Raw genomic sequence first — 27,665 nt, 5'->3', positions numbered from 1 at the left:
TAAAATATATAAAAGAATATATATGCATATGTATACACAGCAATAAATATGCACATACAATATACGTAATTGTACATTAATATATGTATAAGAAAGGCATTTAAATTTATAACGGCAGTGGTGATTGAAAATATGTTATAGTATTTTTAAAATAAAAGGTCCCCAGTCCACAGCAGGTTTCCAGGGAATTAGTCTTTTTTATTAATGCTAAAGAGCAGCATCTTTAACCTGAGGTCTATGGCTGGGAAGAGAGACATTATAAAGAACAATATTACAAAATCTCCATTGAATATCAACTGGATATAAAGAGAAAACATGAAAATGTCCAGCTGGTGAGGTCTAAATAAACAGGATACAATTAAACCGTTCTGCTTCTGTAGCAGACTGTAGTATAATATGTAATTTAATGAAAGGTCTATAATTATTTCTTCAGACAACATAACCCTTTTGGGAAATTACATAGCTTTGCTTCTGAAAGTAACAGCAGTCTAAATTCCACAGTTTTCGAGGGCTAACCAGGACGTGTTGGCAGCTTGAGACTGCAGAAAGAAGATGAGTTAAAAAAAAATCCTGATGGGAGATGGAGATACTCCCTTGGAAATATTACTGTCCCAGGCTCTCTCTCCTCTCTCTCCCTGGTTCACGTATCCCCCTTCCCCACAGCATGGTGGGGTCATGACTGTTGGTAGTGGTGGTAGTGGTGATGGTGATGATGTTCGTGGTGATGGTGGTGTTCGTGTCGCTGGACCACAGGAACCACAAGCCCAGGGCTGCCCGGGAGCATGGGGGGCTGATCCCTCTCCATCCCTGGAGGGACTGGGGACACAGGCTGCTGCTGCAGTGCCAGGGGCTGCCCGGGGAAGGGGGCTCTGGAGGGGGAGACAACCTCCCTGGCCTTCGCCCGGAGCCGCCTGCTAGAGCCGTGCGGCACGGGATGCGGGTGGTGAGGAGGTCCAGGCTGAGAGGGGAGGTGGTACACGTCCTGTGCCCCTGTCCCGCCATGAGAGGTTGGCTGTGGGGGTGGGTAGTGCCCGTGGCACCTAATAGGTTTGCTTCCCCCACCAGACACACCCACTGGACTTCCCCCTGCTCCCTTTGAGGTCGCTTTGGGCAATTTGAGGACCGGGGCTGCCTTCCCGCGGGGCTCCGAGAGAGCACAGTTGTCCAACAGAACCTGTGAGCGGCGCTGGTGGACTGGCTGCGTCTCACATTCCTGAGAGCGTGAGCGGTTCTGGGCTTGGGGACCCCGCCCACGGTGCTCCGGGGGCAACTGCAGAGGGGCAGATCCTGGCCACAGGCCGTTGTCACATTACCACAGGTCATTGTTAGTTTTCTTTACATTTAAACACCATTCACTTTTCTAAAATTGTGTTTCTAAGAGTGTTTCACAAGTACAGATAAATCCACAAATCCAATCCCGCTATAAGTTAAATGAATGTAAATGCCATGACAGAATTGCTTATGCAACGGTGCCTCAAAAATTTGCGACCAACTGATCACATTAAATTACCTACATAACATGTACATGTGATCAAAATAATTACTCGCAACCTCCTTTTACCAAGCTATCTATTTTTTATAATATTTCAATACACCCCAAACTGTATACGTTTATTAATTTAACAGACACTTTTCTGCAAAGCAACTTACAATTATTTACCCATTTATACAGCTGGGTAATTTTACTGGAACAATTTAGGGTAAGTACCTTGCTCAGGGGGCACTACAGCCAGAGGTGGGAATCTAACCTGTGACCTTTCGGTGCAAAAGCAGTGGCTTTAACCACTATATTACCAAATGTCCTGCAATAATGTTAATATTACCTCCTTCAAATCTAGAGGTGTAGTTCTCTATCCCAGCGAGGTCCAGGTAGTGATTCCTTCTCTCAGTGTTCTCATCAACGCAGTAATGGTTTCTCTCTGGGCTTAGTGGAACTTCGTTGTTATGCCTTCTGCAGATGCATGAAAGTGGAAAATGTCATGTTTCTGATTTGTTCCGGGCAAAACAAATGAGGGAATGATACAGTCTACCAGTACTACAGAACGTACTGCAAGCTGAAGCAGATAGATAAATGCTAATTGTACAGAAAAGATTTTTTAATACAGGCAGCATGCAGAGATTGCAATTTTGAAATAAGGGGAAATTATTGAATGGGATCAGCAAAGCTGATTATTATTTCTTTTCATTCGAGACTAAACCACTTGCTTTGATCATAAACAAAACAATTAGGCTCCAGCAATAATTTACAGTCATATGTGGAATTTCTAAGAAAAACGTTGCCAAGTTGGTAAAGCATACAAATGCACGCTCAGGCTTGCTTACCTGAAGTGGGTTGTGAGCCGTCTGTCCACACAGCGCCCTTCTTCCTGAGGGTCTAGATCATGCCGACAGTGACCGAGGTCCCGGTCTAACAGCGAGTAAACACTGTCACTGTTTACACAGTCAATATACTGGAGGGTAACTAAATTCAGGGCAGGAAGTACAGTAGTGATTAGAGCTTCTGCCTCTGGACTCAAGTGTCTGCAGGTTTGAATCCCACAACCTGTTGTAATACCCTGAATTGTTCTACTAAAAAAAAAAAAAAAAAAAAAAAAAAAGACACTCATCTGTATAAATGGGTAAAATCAATCTATGCAAGTTGCTCTGAAGGAAAGCATCAGCCAAACAAATAAATGTAAATCTGCCCAGGGCATTAGAGATAAAATCTCAGCACTTCTAATCAATCCTTTGACAGCCAGAATGAGTAAAGACCTCATTTTGGCATCCCTTCCAACAATGGATACATAGTGTGGCACAGTGTCATCTTCATTGCACTCAGGTGACATAGTACTTTAATTTGCAGTGAGGTGGACGAGTGCCCCCTACTGGTGCACCAGCACCAATTCCTCAAGGTTGAGCTGCACACCAGGCAAGTGTGGCAGGGTGCTGAGCTGCAGGTGATGAGACAGTTGTTTCCACACCAGCCCGATCCCGTCCGTCATGCAGGCCTCACCTGCTCCCACGCCGGATGTCTCTCTCCTGCGCGCGACAGGGCCGGCAGTCACGCTCAGCTTCACGCGCAGCGTCCGGCTCTTGTTGCCGGACGAGTGGTTCACGGAGGCGTCCACCACATCATAGATGGTGTGCATCAGACTCGATATGTCCTGCCACAGACAGAAGGCTTCATAATGAAAGTGCTGGCAACACGGTGTAGGAAGTGCTTAAAGAGAAAAATAATATTTGTTCCGCTATAGATGTCAACAACTTACAGTCACTGGTTTTCTCATATTTGTTTAACACAAATCAGGTCCTTGTTACATTGTTGTGATGAAATGAACTCGAATGATGAGTCACCTTCTCCTTCTACAGATTTACGACAAGTAAATTTCTGATTTTGAATGAAATTATGTTTGAATGCAAATAATCAGATGGCGCTGAGATGGCACTTCCACCCATTAGTGGGGCTCTAAGGTACTAAACCTTCTGGTTACATGTTCAGTGGATGGACATATCTGGAACAAGTATGTTTTCATTTCAAGCCACAGTAGGGGCCTGTTGTTGTACTGTTGATGAAGATATTAGATTTGTATTGTTTAAGTCAAACATCTGGCAACGGAAACGAGCCGAACTGTGAACCACTCGGCTGAAAGATAAAACAAAACAATGAGGTCATGTTGGATTTGGCTGAAGCCGGACACTGCAAGGGATTTTGCGCTGTGAAGCACCACACCTCTCTGGTGACTTTGCCGTTGTTGTCAAAGTCATACAGGGTGAAGATCCACTCCTGCCGATTGTCCTCCTCTATGGACACGTCACATTCCAGCTCCTGTCACCATGGCAACAGAGACCGTGAGGGAAGCAGCCACTAGAGGGCAGTGCAGCGCTCGCTAACTCCTGCCAACACGGACAGGTACCAGCTGGATACAACACAAGCTTGTGGGGAAAGGGCCGTTTTTTATGTTGCAGCTTTTTTTTATGTTTACAAAGAACATAAATCCACAATGGACTCTGTTTCTAGACAAGCTTTCCAAACCCCATCACATATGTCTGAGGAAAGAAAGGAGAAAGGGAGACATGTCCTTCAGTTTTTTTTTTTCCCTCCCGCCTTTCTTCGCGTTCCAGGAAAATGATTTTGCCCGCACTTTCTCAGTTTCAGGTCCCCTGGCAGCCTCTGTGATCCAGGGCTATCTAGTAACTGGCTGGTAATTGGAAAAATAAACCGCTGGAGTTTGCATGATGTTGCGGCCAAGACGGGGAACAGGGCCTCATCTCACACACAACATGGTACATTACCTTCTGTGTGCTTATGTACATGCTCATAAATTACCCTTTTATTCCCTTACCGACATTTAAAAAAAAAAAAAAACACCTCTCCCACGGAGTGGAAGTAGAGAAATACAAGTGTGGAATTCTCACAGGGCAGAGAGTGGCTGGACATAATGGACAGTTGTTGTCTATGGATCAGATAGTGCACAGTTTGGATGAGCAGGGAGACACGTAGGGAGACAAACAGCAAGGTGAAAAGGGAAACGAGTAGAGAGAGATACGACACAAATGGAGATGAGCAGGGAGACAATGAGATGAACCAGGAGACAAGCAGAGAGACAAGCAGGGAGACAGCTAGATATACAGGGAGACGAGCAGAAAGACAAGCACGGAGGCACCAGAGCCTCTCTCACATCAAGGATGATGCGCTTCTTGCTGGAGCTCTTGCTGGAGTCCTTCGGGGGCTCCTGCTCACCATCCCGCACATGGGGGGTCCTGGCTTGACCCTCTCCTTTCTCTACAGGCAGCACCACTGTCACACAAACAGAGAGTGGTCGAAAATTAAATGCCCACGAGTAGCTCAAGCAAAATATTTGTGTCAGTGAAAACAGCGGCTCTAACCCAGGGAGAGGAGTGAGCATCAGCGACTGGGAGGATTCCTCATACCAGCATCAGTGATGAATATGAGAAATGAACAGGATATTATACAGTGGGCTTAGAAACGTACGTGTTGTGCAATAAGTTATAACGTGTACAGTTTATGTAAGCAGATGGTCATAATGGGATTATTTGTTTAATCTTTTTAGTCTTGCAACACCGAGTCATGCTCCTTGCACAATGTTCATGGCAATATTTTCACTGAATCTCAGTCTGGCTATTTAAGCACGATGAGAACTTTTAACACCTGCACTTCGAAAGCTGGAAATGTGAACTTATTCTTGAACTGTTTAAGTCGTGGTTTCAGAAAAGGAATGGAAACATTAAACATGGGGAAATAACATGAAGGGGGTTAAAACAGTGAAGAACAACACAAAGGTTGTTGATGTGAAAACCACCTGCAGGTGTTTATAAAGTTCATATTCTAAAGTCTCAACTCACCCTCTAGGGGACAGTGGTGGTCTGGGAACTGGGCCCCCCTGAGGTCTGAGCTCGGCATATCCTGGGGGGGTGTGAGAGAGAGACTGTGAACCCAGCAGCACAGTATGTACACACTTGCCACAAGAAGAGGGAAGAGGACTGACTGCACTCACCCACATACAGGCTGTTACTAGTTGAGATAGTTTGTTAAACTGCTTTTATTACCTGTTTATTCAGTTATCTCCTATATGTATTTATTTCAAATTTATATTATTTGCTTTTTATTTTTATTTTTTTTAGAAAACAAACCTGTGCTTAAAATTGTTCAATCGCTACGTTGGATATACAAGTGTATATAATTCGTCAAGCCAATAAAGCACAGTAAAACTGAAAAAAAGAAGAAACTTTTGAGAGAGAGGGAGAGTAAGAGAGAGAGAGGGGGAGATGTTTAAACGGAATATGCAGCGCTTTGACCACAGACGCAGAGAAAAACAAACAGCTTGAGCCGAAGCATTTCCTGTGCCGGACCGGCCGGGGGCCGAGGGAGACGGCGCCAGGCTGGCCTCCACGGCGGACGCTTTGAACATGTGCGTGCTTATTGTGTTTCACGGTCTGGGTCAGAGCATCACCACCGTCGCCAGCACTTTCAAGCTCCCTCCAGCTGCCGCAGCGGGCCGAACACGTCCCCGGAGGGCCACATGCGCTCACTCTCTCTCGCTCTCTCTCTCTCTCTCTCTCTCTCTCTCTCTCTCTCTCTCTCTCTCTCTCTCTCTCTCTCCAGCTACTCCATGATATAGACTCTCCCGGTCAAGCCTCGCTGAGCTCACTTCACCGACCACTTGGCCGTTGTTGCAGGGGAGGGATGTGCAGACAGCACTTGGGGACTTGGACTCCTGCTCTAGATGCCTCTGTAATACTTCCAAGAACATCCCCGGTTTGTTGTGCTACCTTGGGACGACTTGCATACTGTATTTTACTGGCGTACTGCGTAACCACCCTTTCATCTGGATATAGACATAGTGGGATGTTGCTGTCACATTGCAGAGTGGACGGTTAAAGATCAGAGTGTGTTCAAGTTTATAGAGTCTAAGTGTGAACAAAATGTCATTCAATTTGCAGATGGTCTTTTATTACTTTAGAATCTGGCCTTCGGTGTGTCTCTCTACATCCAAAATCTTGGCCTACACTAGTCCAGTGGGAGGACCCCAAAGCCAAAGCAGAATCCCTCTCACACTTTCTTTTATGCTAAATGCACTTAGTCTTTTTTTGTACACAGTTAAATGAAGCAGACAGAAGCGTGTATACTCACTTCCTGTTCTCTGTGAGTAAATGGGAATGAAGCCAAAGTTTGCAATAATTTCACATCCATCATATCAGCATTACTTATTAAAAAGACTTGCATGGTGGCACAGTGTGGTAGGTTTCGAATCTAACTCAGACTATGGAGTTTGCATGTTCTCCGTACATTTGGGTTTCCTCCCACAGTCTAAAGACTTGTGTTTAAAGACGACCAATGACACTAAATTGAACATAGCGTATGTATCTCTGACTTAATGAGTGAATGTGTGTGTGTGTGTGTGTGTGTGTGTGTGTGTGTGTGATTGCCCTGTGAAAGACTGCTGTTCTGTCCAGGGTGAACCCTACCTCCCATTCAATGCTTCCAGAACAGACTCCAGACCACCACAACTCTGCACTGGACAAGTCATCATTGATGATGGATAGATGGATGGAACTAAGCTCTAACTATTGCAAGTGCACATAAGTAGACATGAGAGACTTTGTTGGGTCTGATTTTGTCATTCTCAGTATACAAAAATAACGAGATTATGCTGTTAGATCCTGATGGGCTGGAATTGAAGGCAAAGCAAGGAAAGACTGGTGCTGAGCACAATGCCCATAAAGGCTTTATGACAGCATGAATATAAAAGCCCACCCATTCAGCTAATTATTGGTGGATTAGGGGTGGGCTACACACCCGTCATCAGCAGCACTGCCAGCTTTTACCTCATTGTGAACAACAAAGTTTAATGCAAGACAAGCCACATGGTATTTGGACAATAAAACGATATCAGCGCCTGGGCTGTTATTCCAGCCCCAATGTGCATACCATATGTTTAATTAACAAGGAACCACCTCACGCCCATATGCACAGACGGCATCCTCATTCCTCCAACCTCTCATCATCATCTTAGCAAGACGTTTCACTGGACGGAGGCCGAGATTCCCGCGGGATGACCAAGCCCTCACACCTGACTTTGATTGCTGATGTTCACAGAGTTGATCAGCAATGTGTCAAAAAAGCCTGGAGAAGAACAAAGCTGTAGAACCATGAAGAGAAACTATCACCGGTGATGTCTGCTCGCCTGTGTCAATATCTTCTCCATCGGAAGGATAAGCCAAAGATCTGTAGGACGTTTTCAGAGACACCAAGAAACAACTAATCTGACAGAAGATGAAAGAGCAATAGAGAGCAGAGCTGGATGATGTGATTTCACGCATTATGGCTACAGGTCTCTCTAACTGCTGCTTCATACCCAAGGAAGTGGGATATAGGAAGCCTGGGGGACAACCCAGAAAAAAACACCAACCCTAACCCCAGCAAAATATTAAAATTAGGGTTGTAAAAATTAGAGAAGAAATCAAAATAATTTGTCTGTACTTAAATACTTGAGTGACCCATTAATTCACCTAAGGTTCAAGAGAAGATCAACAGTTGATGCTTTTCAAGTTCATTTCAACTTCAGTGGATTAAAGAAATTTATGACCTGGTGAATTCTGAAATGCAGAGATTTGTCAATAAACCCAAAAGAAAAGCCTAGGTCCTTGAGTGTCACCCCCCGTTCTTACCTTTACAGACTGTTTACTCTGACTTTTCACAAGCACGCTCCCTGATTCAAACCTCATGAAAGGAGCGGCAAGCAAATATCTCATTACATCTGCGTGCGACTGAGTGGAACCGTCGACAGACAAAAGCTCTCCATTCCAGAGGAGACCTGACTTTCCCACAAAACCAGATGTGCCTTCCTCCTTTTTTCTTGCAGAGAAGGGTGGGAGTAAGAGGGGATGTGGAACTGCGGTTAAGAAAGGAAAAACTCGAAAGGGTGGAGGGGCAGGGGGCGTGAGGCCATTGCACAACTCGACTTTCATTAGTAACCTGATCCAAAGGAGCAACACTTCACGCTCTCTGGTTGCCTTTATGCTGACCACAGAAAAGCAGGCCGATTTCCTGTTGGCTGCTAGTTGGCGTTGGCGGATCGGGCCCTTTGGCCTGGACGGGCCTGGCAGTGACAGATCAGGATTCCTCCCTGACAGACCATGGCCTCTCAGTGGCTTTATAAATGCAAGGATTGGAAAAATTTCACAAATGCTAATAAGATTTGATTGGCCATCTGGCTCCGGGCAAAGGGCAGCGGTTTACGTCTGACAGCATATTTATTTCAGTTTACTGCTCTGCTTATTTGTTCTTACCACTTAGTGAAATGCTATATTCCACTAATGTTCCAGCCTGCTTCATTCCCCTAAACTTGCCTGAAAAGAGAAGGCAATATTTAAATTCCCTCATAGAAAGAATATTCTTTTTACCTATGACAGCTTGTCACATTCTATGGAAATTGAAGGTACATTTTTATTATATTTTTTTATAAATATCCATTTAGCAGACATTGTCCTCCAAAGCAACCTGCAACTGCGAGTAAACCAAAGTGCATTTCACAAGAGGTGAAGTGCCTTAGATAGAGACACATGATTTTGCTATAACATATCGCTCAGGTAGCTGTGATGTTCAAATGGAAAAATTTACATAGATCATATCACAGCAGGTGGTGTTAGGCAAATTCATGTAGCTGCCAGGAGACCAGGAGACAGATGGGTCTGAAAGAAGAGTTCTGCAGCTCTTATTCAATGCTAGAAAGAATTCAGCAGTTCTGGGGGACACAAGGAGTTCATTCCATGACACTGGGAGGAAGATTAAGAACAAAATAATTACATGTTGATAGTAGAAGGAAATTTCCAGATATAAAAAAAATGTCCCACTTTCTCCAAAGTTCCTAAAAAACCACTCTTTTCTTGTAGATAATGTTGACATGGTCCACTCCCCAGCTGGAGCAATCTAGTCTTCGAATCGTTTTATGTGGCAGCTGGGAACCCAGCTTTAGCCCGTCCTTCTAGAAGGCTATTTCCTGGCGAGTGCTGCTCAGACCCTGCTTTAGAGCTCTGTTGTCTGGATGGAGGTTCAGGTGGCCCAGAGATATCTGAACAGGACAGGGAGGCCTTGCTTCTGACAGGATGTGAAGCAGTTCACTATGTGCTGTTTGCAAGCCCACATGGACTGGGCAGCCAGTTGGCCTTGGACCCCCCGATAGTTCTCCTGTTCCAGCATTCAGGATTTTGTTTACTCTCCCCTGTTCTCTTCTGGAATTCTCCACCCTTGATTTGAACCGTTTACCTTTCTTGCTAATTATTGCATGTCTCTCTATTTATGAGAAATATTCTCTGTTGGGAGGGACACTATAAAAACATAAATCAAACTGATCTGAAATGAAAACTGCTTCAGGCATAGTGAGAAGACCACGGCTATGAAGAGAGGAGAGGGTGAGGACCATTACAGGCCATGGCCTACACCTTTTCCCTCCATCACCATAATGTGCATTAGAGCCACGCCCCTTAGGCACAAAAGCCTCCACTGGAGCCACATCCTTCACCAAGACCTCCACATTTCTGTGCTACCATAGAGTGCACCAGAAACATGTACATCCACCACCATAGCCGGAGTCACAGCCACACCCCTTTGAAACAAAACCGTACCTAAAGATACCATTGCTCCTCTTTCAATGGACTATAATCAACCTTCACCAACGGAAAGGGCAAAGCCTTGGGAAGGCTTTGAGGTTAGTGAAAATATTTTATTATTTTTTATATTATGCCTTTCCTAGGATAGTTGTTTCACAGTGTATAAGATCAAATCGAAGAAATATGGTTAACCTGATAAAATTAGCTGCTTTGAAGGAAGTTAAGTCTATACAGTAAGCAACATCCAATGATTTACCAATTCGTACAACTTCTTAGTTAGAGTGAGTCAAGGTAAATACCTTGCTCAAGGGTACTGCAGCAGAAGTGGAGGTTTGACCGAGGACCTTATGATGGCAAGGAATTGGCTGTAACCATTATGCCACCTGGTACCCCTACATAGAGGCAAAATCGAATTACTGATTGCAAATTATATTGTCGATTACTGTGCGGTTACAGCTTTCCTTTCACAGCATTCACTATTAACCGCATTATCTTCGGATTCAACTCATGCAGTTGCCTTATTTTACGTTCTGTAGACTTATGTAATCAAAATGAGCCTTTCTAGTTAAGAAGAGAGCTCTTCTGAGGCAAGAGAGCTCTTCCAAACTCTTCAGGAACTCTGTTCTTGTGCCTTACTGACCGAATACTGCTTGACCAATATTGCGCAGAAATGTCTTATGCACAAAGACGTACATTGTGAGAAATCTAAACCTTTTCCTTTCCCTTCCTTTCCTACAAGAAACCCCCTGAAAACCTGGCAGGCCCTGTGTGTGCTAATGACAGCCTTCCTCTCTGTACTGCACTTTACCCATTACAGCTTCCTTTCTGACTGTTTTTAGGACCCTATTCGGAGATGGTTTACAGCCCCCTTTGGGCTCGTGTTTCTTTTGCAAGCAATGGAGTTGAAGTACAACACTCGAGCACCCTGAGCCATTCTGTTTCCCTCTTCTGGAAAACTAAACATTTAAGAATGGCAAGAGTGAGACACAACAGCATTGTTTTTACAGCTATAAATGATCTACATTCACACAGATTTACATGTCATTCCCTTGGCTGGCGTCCCACCAAAGTCCTTGCACGGCGTATCAAAAAAAGAAACAAAGCACACACAACAACAACTGAACAATATTTACATTAGTAACAGAATGCATTAGTTAACTGGAGCACGTCTTTGGTGAGGTTTAGAATAGTGGAAATTAACCGTTTGTTTTTTCTAAAACTGACGACTGGCAGTGAAAACACTGCAGTGAGCTGGTCTCTGATCCAGTGCATTCAAACTGAGTACCTTTTATTTTCTTTGATGGCTTAATGAAATAACTGTTGGTGAGCTCAGTATCAGAAATGCAGTCTTGCCCTCAGACTTGCAGGAGCAGTCAAAAGTTTGAGTACACCTGGGTAACCTGGACAACACCTGTATGGGATAAACTGGACAGGAGGGTGAAAGCAAAGTAACACACAAGTGTCCTACATCTCTGGGAACTGCTTCAGAAGGGCTGAGAAGAAATGAATCTTCATTTCCTCATCAAACTTGTTCATAAAAAATGCTTGTGGATAAAGCTGGTCTCCAGCAAATGGACCTACACTTTTTACTAGTACCTTACACACCCATGTAGATAGGTGAACTTGACAGAAGGGCCACAGAAAGCAGACAGAAGGCGAATGTGGCAAAAGACCCTTTAATTTTGGGAGGATGCTGTCCTGTTCTCGGCTGCTGCAAGCACCCAGCCCCCGCATCCATCGTCCACACTGCCTTCCACCTCAACCAGTGGGAAGCAAGTAGGAGCTGATAAAGCTTAAAGGATTTGTTCCACATTCCGCAGGCCTTAAAAAACACACAGTGGGAAGGCAGATACCATGTCAGGTGGCAGGGTCTCTAACCTTATTACAGAAGGAATTACAGAACTGCAGAACAAGAATGCTCTGCAGATATGTAGCCAGCATCACCACGTGGCCGCATGGTCCTCCCAAATACCCATCTATCTATCTTTGATGGCTGCTTCTCTCCTTCTTCTGTTTCTTCCTTTGGCGTTTTGTTCCTTGTGGCATTAGAGGCATGGGGTGTAAGACAGGTATCGCAATGGACAAATCAAATGAAATTCAAAAACGACGAGCTAAGATTATTGACTCGCTTCAGTACGGATAGACACAAAAGGGTTGGAGGGACTTCAGGCTTCTCGAAGTGATAGATCCACTGATCCCAGGAGCACATTTGGCACAGTGGTTGGCCAAATGGCTTTGGTAGAGCTGTTCTCCCTATTCAGAATAGCCTATGTGCAATGTCTTGCCCCAAGTGAAGAGATCCAGATGTGGAGAAGTAATGTAGATAACAGCTGAGGGAAGATTCCTGCTAGTACACTGCAAGGTCCATACATCCTAAGAAGTCAGTACATATGCATTATATGAAGGGACATGGTGTCACAGTGGGTAGCACTGGTGCCTCGCAGCTGGGCTATGCATTTGGATGTGGATGCAAACCTGGCTCTGTCTGTGCAGCATTCACATGTTCTTCCCGTGACCACATGGGTTTCCTTTGTGTGCTCCAGTTTCGTCCCACAGTCCAAAGACACATTTCAGCTTAAATGGTGACCCTAAACACTTATACAGCATGAGTGTTTGTTTATCTTTGCTTGGACCTTCATGTAGCATATCTACAACTGAAAGTTGCCTTGGACAAAGGCATCACCTGAATCCAAGTAAGTTTTCTGAAGAAACCCAAGTCTGCAGAGACAGAAAGACCAAACACAGTGTGTGGCACTCTGAGAAGTGATACATCTCTGAGATCATCCTGTCAAAGCCATGGATGCCGCGTTGTTTAAGAATAAGCCTGCCAATGCATCACAACCACATTTGTTACATTAGCCCCTGAATCCTGCCGACAATCCTCCCCCGGTGTCTGTCGCCATCACTTCCATCGCTGGATGGAGGGGGCGGGTGGTCTCTTCAGCTCACTGGGGCCAATGGCATTCTTGACACTGGTGCAAGAACAGGCTTAGTTCCAAGCTGTGAAGTTCCTCACAGGCCTGATGCTGGCCAGGGTCACCCCGAGGTCAACTGTAGCCCTATTCACTAGAGGAAATTAAGCCTAACTTTTTAAAAAATTGTATCTATATCCCTTTCAAAAGATATAGTGAAAATTGCTAAAAATATCATTGCTAACCACGTAGAACTGAATGTTCTTAAATAATGAAAGGTGGAAATAAATTTCATTGGCATATCAAGGTAACCCAGGCTTTGGTCCTGTGACATACGTATGCTGCCTTCTGTAGTACAAAAAAGCAAGAGCGAAACAGGCGCCAGGCACCAAAGGCTCTGAGAGGTCACCGCATGGCGGCGGCGGGGAGCAAAAGTTCAGCAAATGGGTTGCTGTGCTGAGATTTCCGCAGAGATAAGATCAAGGAGAGCCACATAAAGATGGGGGGGTTGCTGTGCTGACCTGGAGAAAAGGGCGAGATGGTCTCATTTCCATGTGTGGTGGCCTTGGTGGTTATGAGGAAGGCTTCCCTTCTTCAGTTTATGCACCGTATTTAACAGTGCAAGGATGGACCCATTTTTATAATATACTTCCATATTAAGGATGTCCTGCGAACGGGATGGGGGTGCGGTGGCGCAGTGGGTTGAACCACAGTCCTGCTCTCGGGTGGGTCTGGGGTTCGAGTCCCGCTTGGGGTGCCTTGCGACGGACTGGCGTCCCGTCCTGGGTGTGTCCCCTCCCCCTCTGGCCTTACGCCCTGTGTTACTGGGTAGGCTCCGGTTCCCCGTGACCCCGTATGGGACAAGCGGTTCTGAAAATGTGTGTGTGTGTGTGTGTGTGTGCTTTCAGTACCTACATACACATATCTCACAAAAGGGAACACTGAATCCCTACAACAGCAAGTGAATATACTTTTTTTAACACACAATGGGGTCATAAATTTGGCACAATGGCATTCATTCTATTCATTCTATATCTGTGCTTCACTCAAACCTAACAGAAGCAGCACACAATTTAAGGACAGACATGTTCACTGAAGCCAGCACAGTTGATTCCAAACAGCACATCCCTGGTTGTCAGTTCAGTACAGTCATTCTACACAGCAACAGCACTTCCATTTATTAATTTAGCTGACACTTTTCTTCAAAGGAACTTATAATGTTAAGATACTTACAAACACTCACCCATTTATACAACTGGGGAATTTTATGGCAAGTACCTTGCTCAAGGGTACTACAGCTAAAGGTTGGTTTTGAACCTGTAATATTTGGGTCCAAAGACAATAACTCTAATCACTATGGTACCAGTTGCCCCTATATAGTAACTATACAAGGAAACATGGAAAAATCAGTCATGGGAAAATTTAAAATTATAGAATACAATAAATTCATTGATGCTTAGGGTGGGGTAATATGGGAGGACACTTGTCATTTTGACAGTCTCAACCAGTCAAGGTGCATGTGAAATTTGTGCTTCTGTTGTTGCTATTTACAGAAATGATGGCTGACGAGGGATAAGTCACCCTCTCCAGGGTCTTTCTTGGAGTTGTGTACCCTCCTTCTGCTAAGTAAGGTTTAAATAAATGGTGATGATAACATTGTCTCTCCTGCCTTTCTGCTTTTGTGGCCACACATATCAGAATTATATAAACAGCTTTAATAGCAAGAATACCCTTATACTGGTGTGAGTAAACTCTTGACCTTGTAATCAAATGAAGATTGTCTAGCATCAAACATTTATTAGTAACGCTGTATAGTGCATCCAACAGCATACTCTCCCTGTGCATTGCAGAGTGACATAGGGATCTTACAAACTTTATATCATAAACTTTCATGAGCCAATTTATTAAGATGTCTCTGTCCACTGTGCCATGCACCACGTTTCATACCCTGGGCTTGTGACGGGGGACTCCGGAAGATGACTTTTATTTTTTATTCAATTCATTTTAGGTGACATTTTTTCGTCCATGAGACGATTATTTTTTCCCCCCCGAGACATAATTTTTAAGAAATGTTAATTCAATCCCTTCATACTGGGAATTTGCCTAAGGATGATTTTGCAAAACTAAATAACCCAACTAAGTGAGAGATAGGTCTACTTTTTAAAAATAATTTTGAAGACTACATTTAATTCTTTCAAGGAGGCATAACTGATTATGCAAATTTGTTTTACTTTCTAAATTAGCCTCAGTAATATAAGCAACTATAAAATCCATCCATCTGTCCATTTTAATTAACTGATTGTCCTAGTCAGGGTTGCGGTGATCCAGAGCCTATCCCAGAATCATTGGGCACAAGGCAGAGGGCGGTACATTCTAGACAGATTGCCAGTCCATCGCAGGGTAAACTTTAAAATCAAAACTTGCAATTTCAGTTTATGGATTTAGCAACTAATTTTCAGAGATAAAGATACACTTAACTTGACATAAAATTTTGTTAAATATACAGAGTGCTGTGTAAAAGTGAAAAATTATTTTCCAATACTGCATTTTATGTTTCCGCAGCTTTTTCACTATAAATTTTATTGAGATCTTTTTGACAGTTTTGGTAGAACAGAAAGGAAAAATGACACTACAAGTGTTTGTATGTTGTTTCCTTTGTAGGAGACAAAGAAATGTCCAATCATAAGCACAAAAAACTAATTGTTTTATCAACCAAATTAAGGAAGCAAGTAGTCAGATGTCATAATTCGACCAAGCCTAATTTCATACCAGTGTAATATATATTTTAATTTAAAAAACAAAATTGCTTTCATAAGCCTATGAAGTGTATGATTTTTGCAATCCGAAGAACAGCTGAAAAGCAAATTGTGCAACATTTTACACTGGGGCCTATACTGCAATCGTGGAAATTCATCCAAGTGGTGCACCGCATAACACCTAATGGACACATGCGATACTTGCACATGTTTTTAACTAAATCCATTCCATGACATTGCTCAACAGAATCTGGAGTTTCACCCACAGTTCAAATGGTTCCTTTTATCGGTGCTTTGAAACATAATGCATATTCAGGTCTAACTCTGGACAGAGTCTGTTCCAGGTATTTCTGGAGAAGAAGAGGACTGTTTAAAATAAAACACACGAGAGAACACCACATGGTGTCTACTGGGGGGGGTTTGTAGAAATGCTAGAGATTTCTGAATCATTAAACAAACCTGTAACATATTTTGTTTCTTTTTCCTTTATTCCATATGTTACATAAAGATCTAATAAAGGCACACAGAGTTGCGCCTGCCTTGAAAGTGGATAGACTCAGGAGAAGTAAAGAAAACGGGGAAAAAAAACCTATTTTCAGAGAAAATACGACCATTGGCCTTAGTCTTCTGACAGCTACAGTATACGACCTTGAAGTTTGCTCATGCCAAAAGGAATATATGGTAGTGGAATAAAACATCAACTTCAGCTTTTATTCTGCCCTAGTAAGAATGCAGCTTTAAAAAAAAAGTATGAGCAATACCATACAAGACCACACATTTCTCAGTGTTTCTGACCTGATAACTAATTCATCACCCCAGAATAAAATCCAGTCTGATAGAAATGGGATCATCAGAACTCCCGAGGCTTTAATCGCAGTAGAAGAAATTAAATTGGAAATAATGATGCGAGGAATCTGCTTATAACAAAAGAGGACCTGGCAAAGAGTACCTCACAGCATTCACTGCAGGACATACAGAATGCAGGCAGATCTGCTTGGCCTCTCATTAAAGGGATGCCACCATAGTGTCAACAAACACTTGGTGAAGAGTCCAGCACACAAATCTGTACGCTTCTGAGCCAGTCACAGGTTTGAGAAAACAAAGACATAAACAAACGTTTGGGTTAAAACATCTGGCTGCACAGATCTCAACGGTGCTAGGTTTGGGGGAGGGGGCACACTCGAATTGCACGTTCCCCTCTGCCCCCAGCCTGGGAGGAACCTGACGTGCCGGAGAGCTTGCCAGGCTCGCTCTGTCTGGAAACCCTATTCTGCGCTTTGAAGCTGCCTGTCTCGGCACTCAGTGCTAACCGGTTTCAGATGTGCAGGCGTGGCGTGAGCATAAATTACGGCGGCACCTTCACTGGAGCAGCAAGCCGAGGTGGACACCCCACTTAGCCGGGGGCGAACAGACTGAGTCACACGGGACCCTTCGTTGCATTCACCCCTTTCTCTGAATGCCAATGACCTGGTCAAAAGCAGACAGGCTTTTAAATGCTAGTGCTCTGTGAATAATTCACATTCATCCATTTAGCTGATACTTTTCTCCAAAGCAGTTCACAATGACTTACTTATTTATACATCTGGGTCATTTTGACTGGAGCAACTTGGTACAAGTACCCCGGTCAAGGGTTCTATAGCAGGTGGTGGGATCTGAACCTGGTTCCTTTGAGTGCAAGCCAGTAGCTCTGTCCACTGCACAACCTGGTGCCCACTAATTTCACAATATTCCAAGGATAAAACTTCTCATTTGGCAGATTCTCACGGCACAATCTATCAATAATAACCAAATAAATGGCCAATATAGGATACGCTGACTGGTATACCAGTGTCCCTCATACTTGCGGACTACCTTCTTCTCCAGGTCTCACTTTGCATGTGCCATTCAGTGGCAGTGGGATTCTTATTGCATTTCCTCAATAAACCTACAACTAACCACAAGAGCAAGCCTTTCAGTTTTGTACATGATACAAATGGACAGATTTTGTTTTCACAACCACTGCATTTGGTATAGGTTCACTGGGAATTGATGTTGGGTGGATATCAGAGATATTCAGCCGTCTGACAACAACCAGTCAGCCATCCGTTCTCCCTATACCTCTCCACTTGTTTTTTTTTTTAGGTGCAGACAGGAAGCCTGAGGGTGGAGAGTTTACAGAAAGACCAAGCTCCAGAGTTTAGGTGCAACGGAACATGAATCCTAGGAGTAGGACCTAGATGCTCCTTTTTAATTGACAAGGCCATCTTAATTAATACATGTTTCAATTCATAACTGTTTATTACTCATAAGAGAGTGTAAATATCTGTTGAATAGGATGCATTTTTCCTTTTTATTTTAGTATCATAAGACCTTTAAGATGTATCAAATTCCATACTGTATAACAGTATGGTTGTACCCCTTTGATCACAATAACATCAAAAGCAACACAACTCGTAAGCTGCAATTCTTCTACTCATAAGCAGTAACAGGTATTTCTCATTTAGCCTAGTTTTATGATTCATTTCCTTCTATGATTTTGTTTGACTACAATGAGAAACAGATATTCTCTTAGAAGAGCAGATGAAAATTAGAAGCGTCCACCGAGACCCATCATATTAGTCAAACTGATCATTATCTGAGGACTTAAGCCATACTTTTACTGTCAAAATCTAAACATTTGGGATACGAAATACATTGACATTGATTCTAGATGCCTACATCTACATTTATTCATTTAGCATACACTTCTCCAAAGCAATGTACAGAGAGCAATACAAAAAGTGCATTACATCTTGTTTCCCAAGACAGGTCTCACAGATCTAGGAAAACAGTTCTTCTGTAATTTTAAGGACTCTTCCTGCTCTGAAGGCAACTGTATATTTTATTTACAATCACAGACATAAAAACACACATGCCTGATTGAATACAAACAGTTGTTTTGAAAAATGCTGGTATTTTTTATGGACCAAGACAAAGAATTTGAATGAAAATCTCAGAATGTAGCTGAACAGCATAAACCATCTGATCAAGAAAGCAATGCTTGCTTATCCTACTCACTCTGTTTTAAAACATGAAATTCATTACAGGTAAAAGGGCATGACGGTATTCTTTATAACAACACTAACAACAACTATAATAAAAAAGACCCCCGTGACCACTCCAAGGCTTGCAAAATGAAGTGCACTTGGAAAAGAACTGCATCGCTCTGCGAGGGAACAGGGGTTTATGTGGAAACATACCTTACACACTAAAATGTAATAACCTTTGAGCCTCCCAATGTTTTACTTGGCCTGAAAGCAACGCGAGATCAAACGCAGAGACCAGAATCCAGCAGACTCTGCCAGAAATGTCAGCGCTAAGCACAGGACTCCAGCTTGAGCTGTTTTCTTTCCTCGACGAATAAGCAACAGACGGCCGACGCTGGGTTAACCCCATCGAGGTCCCCCACACACCAGCCGCTCTGTACTGCCCCTTCAAATTACCCACGTCACCCTGGGATGGGGAAACCTGCTCATTCACTTGTCTCACAAGCATTTTAATAAGTCTTTTTATTCTATTTACTTTTCAAATCAGTTTGGAAGTTTTTCTATTTTGGTCTTCTTGTGAAGGCCTCCGTAGATTTTATGAATCATCTAATGGTTACAGTCAAGTGAAAAGGCCATATGACATTACATTTATTTATTTAGCAGACACTTTTCTCCAAAGCGACTTCCAATGAACTCTATGTAGTGTTATCAGCCCACACACCTTATTCACCAAGGTGACTTACACTGCTATACACTACTTACACTGGGTCATTCATCCATACATCATGGCAACACACTCTCTGTGTCACTCACATACTATGGGTGAACCTGAACAGCATGTCTTTTGACTGTGGGAGGAAACCGGAGCACCCGGAGAAAACCCACACAGACACAGGGAGAACATGCAAACTCCACATAAAATGAGCAGGGAACAAACCCACGTCTTCTCGCACCACTCAGACATCCAGACATCCAGTATGACTTCTGCCAGTCACCCAATATGTCAAGGACCTAGTACATGATGACAGATTTTGGTTATGCACATAATGTGCATGTCACCTAAAGTTTAACAATTAATTTATGGTTTATTATGGTTACCAAGGGGGGGGTGCCAGCTTGCCGTGACCCTGCTCAGGACAAGCAGCTTCAGTCAACGTGTGTGTGTGTGTATGGTTCCCAAAAAGCTATACAGCACAACCATTTCTTCAAAATGAATAAGATGATCTTCTTTAAAGGTCTCTTAAATACCAAAATAAGGGTGTTAAGACTCCTTCCCTATATAATTGTTTGGCTGCAACAGTCCCAGCAGCCTTGCTAAGACAACTTGTATAATACTCCATTAGTTGTTGCATATTTATTTACCCAGGCCTGCACCATGCTGGCTGCCCCATTTGTCCAAACCAAGGAGATGTGCAAGTAGCCATTTACTGAAAGTGAGTAAACAGCTTCAAAGAGTCCCCTGTAGCAAAAATATCTTCAAATAAACAAACCCACGATCTGCCTGCAGAATTAAAACATATTTTATCCATGACACAGGTCATGTCAAATAAACACAAGCTCCTGCAAAGACATACAGGCACACACATGCACACAGACACACGCAAGCGTGCATACCTAACACTAAAATATCATATTTCAAAGAGTTCAGACTTCTGAGGTGTTGACATTTAACCTGGCAGGGGACCATGCGGTAATGGTGATGTTGGGAGGATCAAGTGGAAGTGAATATACCGGTGGTTAGAGACTAAAGTTTCCGATTTTTACATTTTGTTGGTTATGAAAAACAGGTGAAAGTGAGGGTCTCAAATAGATGTGGTGGGAGCAATTATTTCACTTACTTCACACTGATAGTATGGTGAAGGATTTTAAAATTTCAGGACTTTATCAGCAATCTGTCAACATCTATAGCATCCTATGTATATCTTCGTGGAACCGACTCTACTACACCTCTTGCCCCTCTCCCCTCAATCCCCAGGAGCAGATGTTTTTGCGGCAGTGCTGACAGACCCGGCTGTTCTGGACCAGCGCCACATGCCTTGGAGCCAGAGATGAAGGCGTAGAGAACTTCTTCTTGTGGAGCCAGGTATCCAAAAAAGGAAGAAGCTAAATAAATATATAAATCCTCATTCCTCCCGTCAAAAATGCATTAACACACTTCTCAGCATTCCTAAGGTACCACCGCTACCACACACCAAGGCAAACTAACATCACACGAGAAACACAAGACGAGCCCTGTCATTATTCCTCACTCACTGAATTTATTGCATAAGTTCTGTAAAAGATGTGTAAATACTAATTGTGGCTGGGAAACTACAGATTGTGACACCGTTTTGGTAATGAACCTACTGTTTTAGGTAGAACCCAAAAAAGTTCTAATTACATCCCACGATGAGTGGCCACATTTCTGAGAATCCATCACAAAATGTGCTTTAGAGCTTTTCTATGAACGACCTTCATAGTTCTCACAAAACTCAGACTGCATTCCTAAAAACAGTTATTGCTTCACAAGCTTTAAAGGCTGCCAGAACAGTTGTATCTCAGATATTTTTTTCCATGACATTAAGAAATAAAACAACTCCAGCTTAACCAAAGACTATGAAAGTTACGAAGACCACCAATATTTTCTATGAAAGTTCTTTAACCAGATAAACTTATTAAAATGTAGCGCTGTACTTTGCCGCCCATTTCCGAAACATTTGAGAGACCAGACAACGCCTCCTCCTTCATGACCCCATATTTCCAGGGTCCTCAGAATCACGAGCATAGGGACTCCAGTGATATCAGAGACCCTATGACTTAACTTACCACATAGACTTTGAAGTCTCAAGCCAAGCAGCTCATGGATACTACCCCACCACTGCAACCATGATGATCAGATGTTGGGGGAGTCCTGCCAAACACAGGATCCTCCTTGTCCCAGTATTATGACACTGGTGTCTGACCTGCTTCCATAACTCATCTGCTTGCTCAAAAACAAAGTGTTCCCTTGTAATGAGGGCAGAAACCTCGAGCTTCAGACAGTAGCAGACAATATTAGTTGAAGGAACTGCTTAGCTGGTCATTTAGTCCACCAAGTCGTTTAGCTACATCAGCATTAAATGGTTTTTTTTCTCCAGTAAAAGGTTTCCCTTCTGAAGGTACTGAAATTATGCTGCACTGAAAAAGGCCAGAGAGGGGCGCGGTGGTGCAGTGGGTTGGACCGCAGTCCTGCTCTCCGGTGGGTCTGGGGTTCAAGTCCCGCTTGGGGTGCCTTGCGACGGACTGGCGTCCCGTCCTGGGTGTGTCCCCTCCCCCTCCAGCCTTATGCCCTGTGTTGCCGGGTAGGCTCCGGTTCCCCGTGACCCCGTATGGGACAAGCGGTTCTGAAAATGTGTGTGTGTGTGTGAAAAAGGCCAAAATATAATAAAGGCCACATTTTTATTATTTTTATTTATTCATTTAGCTGACGCATTTTTCCAAAGCAACTTACAATTATTTCACCATATACACAGCTGAGTAAGTTTACTAGAGCAATTTTTTAGGGCAAGTATCTTGCTCAAGGGTACTACAGCAGGTGGTGAGACTCAAACCTGTGCCTTTGGGGTTAATTGTTTCCCACATTTGTTTCCATTGTTATTCCTTCCTATATCTGGGTTTCTGAAATCTATGTCCGAGCAAGCATTCACTTTTAGAGTTGAAAATACAAATAATGCCAATATCACAAAACACAGAAAGAGCACAGTATGATTCCACTGAACCTGACTGCAATGGCATCAGGAACAATTCCATTTACACATATTTCAAACTTTTCTGAAAACTGACACAGAAACTGTTACCCTAAATTCAATGTCATTATAAGGTTAGTTTGAACATCCTAATGTTTGCTTTGTTTCACACATCACCATGCAGGTGTACAGATGTAACAGAAAAAGAAGGGATTTATATGCACCACAATGTAACCCACATGATCTTTTAATTTTATTCTGTTTTAGAAAGTTGCGGCGACATACCTCTTTGCATCATTGCCACATTTTATTTAAAACTTTACCACAGCAATGAGGTTTGCAGCTTTTGGGTAAGAACCCTGCTGAAATATATTAGCAGGGGAGCACAGCCAGCGTGTTGAGTGGTATGAGCGCCTCTGCAGCTCCCTACTTCAAATCTCACAGGGGTTCCATTTGCAAAATGCATATGCTAAATATTGTTTTCTGAGTAGCTAAGCACTATTTTTTTCCTGATCTTAGCATTAGATCTTTTCTGACAACTAGTCAAACCAGTTTAAAGTATTAGTTAATGTCAATGATTTTCTTCTGTTAAGGTAATGCTCCATACATTCTGCTGGTAGATTGGGGTCTGGCAATACATGCTAGTGTAGTAGTTAGAGTTACTGCCTTTAGACCCAAAGGTTGCAGGTTTGCTTCCCACCTCCAGCTGTAGTACCCTTAAGCAAGGTAATTACCCAGCTGTATAAATGGGTCAATAATTGTAAGTTGCTTTAGGGAAAAAAAAACATAAACTAAATTAATAAAAATATATTATGATACAGCAGTGACAATTTTAACGACTGTTCTCAGTACTTGCATTCTATATATATATATACATATGAGTGTTCAGTAGGCCCTTGTGCGATCACTTTGATATATTGTTATTTTGTTAAGTGGTGGTCACTGTGATGATGTTTACATTTGACTATAAGAGAATGCTCCAGAGAGACCCGAGGTTTAGAGCAGTGTGAGTAGCTGTGTGGCTCCGAGCTTTAACAAGTTCAGGGTTGATGTTACAGCAACAATGAACGACAAATGGGGTGTACAGTGTGTGCACACTGGGCATTGCATCTGCCAGTAAAACATCCACATTCTTAATCAGTTCTATTTAGTTCCAGTTTGGGGCAGCTCTCCTTTTCTCTGCTGCACTTGACTACACACAGCACTCCTGAAAGGTGGCGGTGGAGGTTGTCTTGGTAATGGGCTGATTTTCATACTTACAAACCAGTCCCAAATACACCGTAAATGCTCCATTCCGCTATTCCTTTCCCCTTCCCATCCAAAAAGTCAATTCAGACAGTACCATTTCACACGCCCCAAGAGGACACCTGTTTTCACAGAACCGCGAACATCAGGAGGTGACGTGGCTTCAAAATGCCCGGGGGCCCCCTTGCAACCACTGCTTGTTCAGATGGTGTTGTAGCCCTCATGGGAATTTGGGATCACAGGGATTAAGAGCACAGTCACAGCTATTACGGTGACTTCTCAACTACATCCAAAGTGAACATCCGGCCTAACTCATCCTGAGGTGGGAGACCCACAAGCATTTGTGCTCCAGAATTAAAAACTACCAACAGCTATTTGAATATACATCTCTGGGCTAAGTAAGCCTGGTGTCAGCATGAATCTATACAAGATCAGTCTTGTATGAACCATAGACAGAGCAGCACTTGACACATTGGGAAGTACTCTGAAGTCAGTGACCTACCAACTTTACTCTAAATGACTACATTATCCCAGGTGATGACGGTTCACATGACACATTCAAAGGCATCAAGTTCAGCAAGCATCAGTTATACGAGAGTAACCTGAGAAGTAAAAATGTGTTTTTTACAGCCCTCTTATGTGTGTTAAAATTACTTTTCCACAAGATATCTGCTGCCTGTTGCACAAATTCAAACCCAACATGAGAAGTGTGACAGAAAGAATTACGCTCACAGTTGGACTACTTTAAAATGAACCATTTACTAATCCAGGTTTGCGCACAAACGGGGGATTTATCGTGCTCCAGAAGGGGAATCAAAGCCGGGCTTCTGATTAAATCACAAAGTGTGACCCACCCACAAATGGTAGCGTACAAACGCTGCGTTGATGGCCAGTTTTCTCTAGAGAGAACCACAAGACTTCTGGCATGAAGAAAACTGCTATTTAATTTGCTGTCACTGGGTGGGCAAATGCTCAGAAACAATCCTCTCCTGCCACACCTCTGGGCGCCTGGACCTCTCGACTGAGATCCCAGTAGATATAAATATATTTTTTTATTTTTTTCACACAGCTTTCAGCCGCCGCCTTTCAGCACCATGCTCGGATCGCAATGATGTAATGTTATGTCATCGACGCTCAGCCCTGTGGGAGCAGCGCCGTTTCACAATTTTTTTTTGGAAGGCACCTAGCAGAAGAAACACTACGCCTACTGATGCCGCCAGCGGCTGTGACATCAACCCTCGCACCCAGCATCTACAGAGGCGCCGCTGCTGCCGCCTGCCTCCAGCTGAGGTCATCTCGCCCAGCGGCACCACAGTAGCACTACTCTGTGCCCCCCGAGGGGCCCACAGCTGCTAGAATGTCGCCACAGAGGAATAAGAGCAACTCCCTGTGGAGGAATAACAGCGAGCCGCTGCAATGCCAAAAACGTCAACAACGGTAACCATCATCTTTACACGACTCATAATATGTCACTGTATAGACCCAAAATACACCATCGCAAAGACCCAGACACCACGTTATTTGGTTTTCTGCTTAATTTTTCAGCATTTTTTTCTGACTCATTACAGCAAACTAGAAGTAGTGCTTTCTAACCCAGTGGACAGTGATTTTCCAGTGGAAGAGGCACAGAACTTGCAGGAGCTGTTTGCTGACGGTCACTGAGCCGCAGGTGTGGAAATTGACCTGGTGAAAGGTCATGTCAAACCCCTTTATGGTTTTCATTATCACCAGTTTCCATTCCAGCACACACACACACACACATTTTCAGAACCGCTCGTCCCATACGGGGTCACGGGGAACCGGAGCCTAACCCGGCAACTCAGGGCGCAAGGCTGGAGGGGGAGGGGACACACCCAGGACGGGACGCCAGTCCGTCGCAAGGCACCCCAAGCGGGACTCGAACCCCAAACCTACCGGAGAGCAGGACTGTGGTCCAACCCACTGCGCCACCGCACCCCCCCTCCCATTCCAGCACAATAACTTATATTCCACTGACCATTTGGTTAATTATTTATGGCAGTGGTGTTTTGGGAATGGATTTACAAAGAGACTTTGCAAAACAGAGCACGCACACACACATACACATTTTCAGAACCGCTTGTCCTATACGGGGTCACGGGGAGCCAGAGCCTAACCCGGCAACACAGGGCGTAAGGCTGGAGGGGGAGGGGACACACCCAGGACGGGACGCCAGTCCGTCACAAGGCACCCCAAGCAGGATTTGAACCCCAGACCCACTGGAAAGCAGGACAGTGGTCCAACCCACTGCGCCACCGCACCCCCTCAAAACAGAGCAATAAAACAAAATAATATCTATTTGAAGATTTACATCTTCAAGAAAAAAAGATTTCAGATATTCATAAAAATACTAGTGAAGTTGACATGTTTTAGACTTATTGGAGATATTGACATTTCCATTTTCACTTCGATTTCCAACAATGAAGAAAGTTTTTTTTTTTAAAATCTGAACTTGTGGTGTCAGGGGCACAGTGGCGTGGCAGATTCAGTCGGTGTCCGCTGTGTGGCGGGTCTGGGGTTCAAGCCCACTTGGGGTGCCTTGTGCCCTATGTTGCCAGGTTAGGCTCCGGTTTGCCGCGACCCCACTCGGGACAAGCGGTTGTAGACATTGTGTGTGTGAACTTGTGGTTCAGGGATTTACTGTGACAGAGCAAGTAAAAAAAAATTAGAACAAAGTATGATAAAGTGGCAAAATGTTCACCAATGAAAGCTCCTGTTACTCACCAACACCTTATACTACAGCAGTTTTGAAGACACAGTACAGTCCATGTTTATATGCATTATCAACCCTAAATGACAGTCATTACTGATCCTTATGTAAGTAAATGAAACCCTTAGAAGACCTCCAGGGTCATCTGATCTCACCACTCTGGGAACTAAGACACACACTCTTTTTTACATTTACTAAATTGTGTATTTAGCAATATCGTATCAATACAATTATCTACTTTAACCAGAAGCAGGCTGCACTCTAGACCACACGTCAGATGCAACAATCTATCAATAAACTCCCATTGCATCATAGCCAACATTTTAGCACCTATTTGAAAACCAGAGTGTCTCAAGTTTACATTAAATCTGTGAAGTCAGACAAGCAAATTCCCACCTTAGAATTAAAATTTTTGGCATCCAATTAAAATTAGGTACATTATAATCATTTTGGTCTTGGTACTGGCAGCACTTTAGTCAAATGTATCCCACACCACTTTTGAAACCATAAAGGAGATATTAGAATATAGAAGTATCTGTGTGCAAGTGGCAGGAGTGGTCTCACCGCTCCATCCTCCAGTCTGCAGTCCAACTTCCCTCCATCCTCTGTCCCCCTGCGGCCACTTGTGACCGAACTGTCTCCTGTACGTGAAGGGAAATACCAGCAAAAACTACATCAGGCCACACAGCAAACACCGAGACACACTGTAACACTGTAGATGGAAATCATAAGTCATCATAATCATCTTCAGTAGCATCATCCTCATTAGCAGGTTCATCACCCTCATCCTTACCCTCTTCAGCACTATCATCATCCTCATTACCCACATCTTCTTTGTCGCACTTATCCTCATTATCATTATTATTCTTAGGATCATCATCCTCCTCATTCTCATTCTTATCATCATCATCATCATCATCATCCTCACCTTCTGGGTTTTCCCTGCGTTTACAAGCTTCGTTCATTCCGGTGGCGCCCACAACATAGAAAAGATTAAAAAGTATAATTCCACACTGCCCTTCTCATCTTTAACATCCACACTGGATTTGTCACTGATTTATTACAATCATATCAATGATCATGATGTCCTCCACACTTACCGTGTTTCGACTGGACTTTGCCCATCTTGCGGCTCGGAGAAGGTTTTGTTCAGTCCATGAAGCGCGTGCAGTGATCATACAAGGACATGGGTGGGCGGCGCGGGG

The 27,665-nt window shown here is 43.5% G+C and overlaps 1 protein-coding gene across 3 annotated transcripts; it reads right to left on the bottom strand.

Annotated features, from left to right (window-relative positions):
• Nucleotides 1–101: 101 nt before the first annotated feature.
• On the bottom strand, nucleotides 102–27,665 carry nkd2b (NKD inhibitor of WNT signaling pathway 2b). 3 transcript variants are annotated; one of them, XM_018740600.2, is made up of 10 exons: nucleotides 27,561–27,665; nucleotides 27,389–27,415; nucleotides 27,025–27,101; nucleotides 5,344–5,404; nucleotides 4,659–4,777; nucleotides 3,710–3,805; nucleotides 2,993–3,143; nucleotides 2,323–2,461; nucleotides 1,824–1,951; nucleotides 102–1,287 (listed from the first exon to the last, which is right to left on the bottom strand). In XM_018740600.2, exons 1-10 carry the CDS (start codon nucleotides 27,583–27,585, stop codon nucleotides 674–676), a joined length of 1,437 nt encoding a protein of 478 aa, XP_018596116.2. In that variant the 5' UTR covers nucleotides 27,586–27,665; the 3' UTR covers nucleotides 102–673. The 3 variants fall into 3 exon arrangements, with proteins under 3 accessions (XP_018596116.2, XP_018596117.2, XP_018596118.2); XM_018740601.2 differs by having other exon boundaries at nucleotides 2,323–2,407; XM_018740602.2 differs by lacking the exon at nucleotides 3,710–3,805.

The sequence above is a fragment of the Scleropages formosus genome, chromosome 18 (genome assembly GCF_900964775.1).
Source record: "Scleropages formosus chromosome 18, fSclFor1.1, whole genome shotgun sequence".
NCBI lineage: Eukaryota > Metazoa > Chordata > Actinopteri > Osteoglossiformes > Osteoglossidae > Scleropages > Scleropages formosus.
The sequence above is the reverse complement of the archived record's forward strand: the minus strand, read 5'-3'. Positions and strand labels throughout refer to the sequence as shown.